The sequence below is a fragment of the Eschrichtius robustus genome, chromosome 17, assembly GCF_028021215.1.
Source record: "Eschrichtius robustus isolate mEscRob2 chromosome 17, mEscRob2.pri, whole genome shotgun sequence".
Lineage (NCBI taxonomy): Eukaryota > Metazoa > Chordata > Mammalia > Artiodactyla > Eschrichtiidae > Eschrichtius > Eschrichtius robustus.
The window spans coordinates 25,002,936-25,008,935 of NC_090840.1; the positions used below are offsets into that span (position 1 = coordinate 25,002,936).

Here is a 6,000-nt window from a genome sequence, read left to right on the forward strand (position 1 = left end):
TTGCGGCGAGTGGGGGCCACTCTTCATCGCGGTGCGCGGGCCCCCCACTATCTGGGCCTCTCCTGTTGCGGAGCACAGGCTCCAGACGCGCAGCCTCAGTAATTGTGGCTCACGGGCCCAGCTGCTCCGCGGCACGTGGGATCTTCCCAGACCAGGGCTCGAACCCATGTCCCCTGCATTGGCAGGCAGATTCTCAACCACTGTGCCACCAGGGAAGCCCCTGTAGCCTCTACTCTTAATCCCTTGAGGAGGAGAGTGAGCCAGAGGCAGCCAGGTGTGGTCCTATTTCACAAGGTCTAGAGTGAGAAGGATCTGGACAGGCATTCTGGTTCTGCCACTCTGCAAACTTTCCCTGCTTTATTTCTCTTTCAGAAAATTGGGATAATATTCTTCAGCAGAAATCTAGTAGAGATCAGTTAATGGATATAAAGGAGCCAGGAAGTACAGCAGCCAGCAAGGAGGCACTCAGTAAACGGACCTTATCCTCACCAAGTTGGCTACCCTCTCTGTGTGGCAATTTCCTCACCTCATCCCAACTCGCTCCCACAGAAACCCAGGAGCACAAAGTAAGATACTGCGACAAGCACACTTTGAAAAGTATAACGTTCTACATACAAACACAGGGTATTATTATGATTAAAGGTGAAGAGGAAAAGCGCTGGAATCTAAAGACTTGGGAGCCTGAGGGGAAACTGAAAATATAAATAATAAAACATACTCGAATGAGAACATTTAATAGCAGTGGCAGTCACTTAAGCTGATACCTGCTACAGAGTCTGAGTTTGGAAAACCAACTTCCTGGGACATCTCCATCCACCCAGCACTTTCTGATAAAATGGTCTAACTCAACTCATGTATACACCCATCCTGAGGCCCCATTTGGTCCGGGAGTGGCCTGAGGGTAGGGAGAACGGGTTGTCTCAGGAGGGTGTGGGATGCGGGTTTGCCCCCTGTCTGCGAGCAGTGACTAGTGAGGCAAAAAAGTTTATCAATCGATCAATCAAACTACCGATCAATCAATTCCTGCCATTGGAGCGGAGCGAAGGCTAATCGATTCTTTGGGGGTGTTTTGAACGGAAGAAGGGCGGCAGCTTGACGTGGGATCAGTGGGCCCGGGAGAGGCGGGCCGGGTCCGCCGGTAGCCCCGCTGGCTTCCTGGGCGTAAGGAGGCGCGGGAAAGTGCAGGGGCTGGCGTCCGGGGTGGCGTGGGGCGCGCCGGGCGAGTCCCTGCTTGCAGGAGGCGCCGGAGGAGTCCTCGCGGCCGGGACAGGTGGAGCGGGTTTGCACGCTTGGACCCCGGGAGCGAGGCCCGGAGGCGGGGGGGAGGGGGGGGCGGGCGGGAGAGGCGCTCCTCTCATTGGCCGCCGGGCACCGCCCCGCGCGCGCTCCGCCTTTATAAAGCAGCCGCGGTGGGCTGGCGTCCGCACGCCAGGTTCCCGGCGTCCGACCCTCCTTCGCTTACTCTGCCCGCTCGCCCGCCCGCGCCCACCATGGCCACCATTCAGCAGCTGGTAGGAAGATGGTGCTTAGCAGAGAGCAAAGGCTTTGACGAATACATGAAGGAAGTAGGTGAGGTTCCCCACCATGCGGCGCTGCAACGTGGCACGTGCGTGTCTGTCTGTCCCTAGGTCCCCTTCGGTGTGCTGGGCTCAGAGGCTGGGCATGCTTGGCTGCCTATCCCCGACCCCGTTATCCTCTTCCACCTCCATCACGGGCGAGGGGTGGGGAGAGCGTGGGCCTCTCGGTCTGCCCAGCTCTCTGCTGCTTTCCCCTGGGCGCCACCGCACTTGCTCCCTGCCTTTGGCGCGCTCACCCCCCTCCCACCCCAAACTTCACTTCTTTCGACCCCTTCAGGCAGCCCTCTTAACTTTCCCTATTTTTCTTCCTCCACGACTCGTCCTCCCTAATCCTGCCCCCGTCCTCCCACTCGCACTCACTCCGTCGTGGCCGCACCCACTCGCCTTGCCCACCGTGTCGCATCTTTGTTCCTAGATGGCGCGCGGGGTCCCCTCCCTCTTCCTGGGACGCGGTTTCTAGCAGAAACCCTTTAGAGGGTCTGAACCGGGCTACTGCTTCAGCTTCCATTCCGCTCTCGGCTGCATCTCCCCTCCCCGCAGGTCCCCCACCCGCCCTCTCCGGGTGCGCCGGGCCCTTTGGGTTGGCACGGCTCCCCCGGGAGCATCGGGGCAACCTCGCCTCCACGCCCCAGAGCGGCGCTCAGAGGCGTGGCACTGGCGGCGCTGGCCTGTTGGCAGGTGGCCTGTGGGACGAGCCGGGGATGGGGAGGCAGTGCGGCGCGGCCCTGGCCTCTGCGTCTAGAGGGTGGAGGGCAGAGAGGCTTTGTTGGGAAACCGCGGTCAGAAACTGCCGGTCCCTCCTGCGGCTGCTTTCCTCCCACATCCAAGATGGCCGTGGCTTTGCAGAAGGCACTTGACTTATTAGAAGCCTTCCAAGGAAGGATGAGTCTCTGTAGGAAGATTCAAGGTGTCACTCAAAATAGTGCTGAATTTTCTCCTGTCTTTTTCCTGAGCCGGTGACAACGATTGCATGCTGGTTGAGACATTGGGTAGACTGGCAAACAAAGATGAACCTTTGTCACAGGCCCCTAGGAAGTGGGATGGTGAAGCATGGCAAAGATCCTATCTGAGACAACTGCTGGGGCTGTGGGGATGCTTTAGAAGCCGCCCTCCCACAAATGTTAACATGCCTGCTTTCTGGTGCAGAAGTCACTGCAAAGACCTAGGCCCTGAGGTACTTGAGAAACACACCTTCACTAACCTTTATGCAAGACAGTGTCTGGTTAAGGCTGGTTCTGTGGTGAATCTTGAGTGTCTTTATGATCCTGTGAGTAAAGCCACCTAACATACTCAAATCGAAGAAACACGTTTGTGTTTGTTCACATGTGTGAGGACCGGAGAAGGCTGTTTCTCTAGCCATTGAAAGCAAATGTGTTTATCAGATGGCTGGTTTCCAGAGTTCTGGAGTCATGAAGGTTGTCAAGGATCAATTCATTAGAGAGCAATCAAGGTGGAGGAAGAGCAGAGCCCTTTATTTGTCCAAAGTGAGAATAAATAATGACTCTAACAAAGCAAGGCACCAGCCTTGAGCTGGCAAAAGAGAAGGCTTCACGGGGACATTTCAAGCCTGGCTGAGTGTTCATCATCAAGTCAGTTACTCTGTTTAGGTTGTAATCTCCTCATTTGTGAAACTGAGATTTCGCCTAGAGCTAAATTTCCTACTAAATGTTAACATTAAGGGGAAATACACAGATTATAAATTAAATATATCAATACAGTAATTGAGTTACACAGCTCTGAAATATTTACTCTATTTGAGGGTAAGATTTTTCCTGTTTGCTAGCATTATGATTGTGCAGTTAACTCTTAAAACTTTGTGTAATTTGAGTATCTCAGGATCAATGTTGATTTTGTATAGTCTGCTAATCAAATATTTATCAGGGGCCTTTTATGTGCCAGACTGTGTGCTGGAGTCATAGAATACAATGGTTGGCAGAATTGAGGACATTGTAGAAGTTCGGATATCTTCCCTAAATTTCTGAAAGCCAGCAGAGCATGGTGGTGGAGCTATTTGGAGGCCCATGGCCTGCCTGCATTGTTGGTTCCCAGCCCCCTCCCTCCCTAGCTGAATGAGCTTGAGTAAGTTACATCAGTGCCCCATCTTCTCATCTGTAAAACGGAGACAGTGTATCCCCCTTCCACAAGGTTGTCGTAAGGCTGCCATGAATAATATATGTCAAGTATGAGCACATGGTGAGCACTGGATAAGTGTTCACGGTTGTTATTGATAAGTGAATAGGTGAAAATATGCACAGCATAGTGATTACAATTGAATTGCTGCTTTTATTATGTAAACTATAACTCTGGTCCTCCTGTTGTTTAACACGATATAACATTCTACAGGAGTGGGGATGGCTCTGCGAAAAATGGGTGCAATGGCCAAACCGGACTGTATCATCACTTCTGACGGTAAAAACCTCACCATAAAAAGTGAGAGCGCTTTGAAAACAGCACAGTTTTCCTGCATCCTGGGAGAGAAGTTTGAAGAGACTACAGCTGATGGCAGAAAAACTCAGGTCAGTCCTAACTTATAATATCACAGAAGCTTCTAGAATGATAGATTCTATTAATAACAGTCTTACTGCTTCCAGGCAAGAACTTAATGAAAAAGTCACAAGTTGTTTTATGAATGGAGCTGTGACAAATTAGTGAAAGTACCAACTTCACAATGTAGTCTATTTTGTAAAAATAGTTTAAGGGACACGAGAAAGAGTGCGTATCTCTTGTGTGCATCTAGATTGAAAAGCATAAACTGTATTACGAATGAAATCAGTATGGGCTAATGAAGTAGACTCAGAAGGGAAAAGATGAAAAAATGTTGGTTAAGGAGGTTATGAGTCACAGAACCTGTCTTTTACTGTGCTTTGGAAGATTAAAAAGTATACTTTATTTTGGCAGACTGTCTGCAACTTTACAGATGGCGCATTGGTTCAGCGTCAGGAATGGGATGGAAAGGAAAGCATAATAACAAGAAAACTGGAAGATGGAAAATTAATGGTGGTAAGTGTCTGACATCTTATATCTTATTGGGCTTCTTGTTTGAATTCATAGTTCACATAGGTGTTCTGTATCACTGATCATGAGCAGGAGAACTAGGTTTGGAAAGAAAAAAACTGCAAAGCAACAAGGTAAATACAAAACACTAATAACTGAGAAAGCCCTTTGTAGAGATAGAGAAGTGAGATGATGTACTAGAGGATGTAGCAGGAGCTGGGTTTAGTCCATGCTCTGCTGCTACATTTACAGTACAGGCACACTTCAGAGATATAGCAGGTTCGATTCCAGACCACCGCAATAAACTGAGTATCACAATAAAGTGAGTCATGTGAATTTTTTGGTTTCCCAGTGCATATAAGTTATGTTTATACTATTATGTTAAGTGTGCAATAGCCTTATGTCTGAAAAAACAATATACATACCTCAATTAAAAAAATACTTTATTGCTAATAACTGCCCCCAAATTACAATAGTAATACCAAAGATCACTAATCACTGATCACCAAAACCAATATAATAATAATGAAAAAGTTTGAAATATTGTGAGAATTAGTAACGTGTGACACAGAGACAGGAAGTGAGCAAATGATGTTGGAAAAATGGCGCCAATAGACTTGCTCAATGCAGGGTTGCCACAAACCTTCAATTTGTAAAAAAATGTCTATATAATCTTGGGCATACGTTTTTCTGCTTCTTCAATATGAGGAATAGTATTTGCTGAGACTGAATGAATAGTTTAGATATTGCAAATCAATATTTAGTTTTCAGTTAAGCATATGCACGTCATCAGCAAAATAACAGGTTCTAGCTTTTCAAACCCAGGAATCCTAAAGTGCATTTTCTTCGTCTATGAAGTAGATTACAACGTTTTGTAGGATTGTGGTCCTAGCATTTAACTATCACCATTGCTCTGTGATGTAAGACTAACCTGACTCTTCTAATATCACTCTTTCTCCTAGGTATGTGTCATGAACAATGTCACCTGTACTCGGGTCTATGAAAAAGTAGAGTAAAAATTTCATCATCATTTTGGATAGGAAGCTGCGAGGATGAACAAGCTCAGTTCAATGAGCAAATCTCCATACTGTTTTGTTTTTCATTACTATGTTCAATTATCTTTATCACAAACATTTTACTTTAACTATTTCAAAGTGTTGGTTTAATTAGGATCATCTCTTTGGTTAGTAAATAAATCTGTTTGTGCTATACCAGTTTTGCATGTTTTTTTAAGCTTTATAGGAATTTAGTGACGAGTTTTAACATTTATGGATGGAATAAATTCTGGGGTAGCCTTGAGGTTACCATATTGAGATTATATTTTAGTAATTTATATGTAGAGCTACTTCTGTGGCAAATAAACTACCAATCATTAATCTTGCCCTATGCTATTTGAACTTTGTATCAACTCAAGAATCTTAAATTTGTG

The 6,000-nt window shown here is 47.0% G+C and overlaps 1 protein-coding gene across 1 annotated transcript; it reads left to right on the forward strand.

Annotated features, from left to right (window-relative positions):
- Positions 1–1,414: 1,414 nt before the first annotated feature.
- Positions 1,415–5,785, forward strand: FABP5 (fatty acid binding protein 5). The gene is made up of 4 exons (XM_068525637.1): positions 1,415–1,569; positions 3,921–4,093; positions 4,476–4,577; positions 5,534–5,785. The coding sequence occupies exons 1-4, from the start codon at positions 1,491–1,493 to the stop codon at positions 5,585–5,587; spliced, it is 408 nt and encodes a 135-aa protein (XP_068381738.1). The 5' UTR covers positions 1,415–1,490; the 3' UTR covers positions 5,588–5,785.
- The last annotated feature ends 215 nt before the right edge of the window (positions 5,786–6,000 follow it).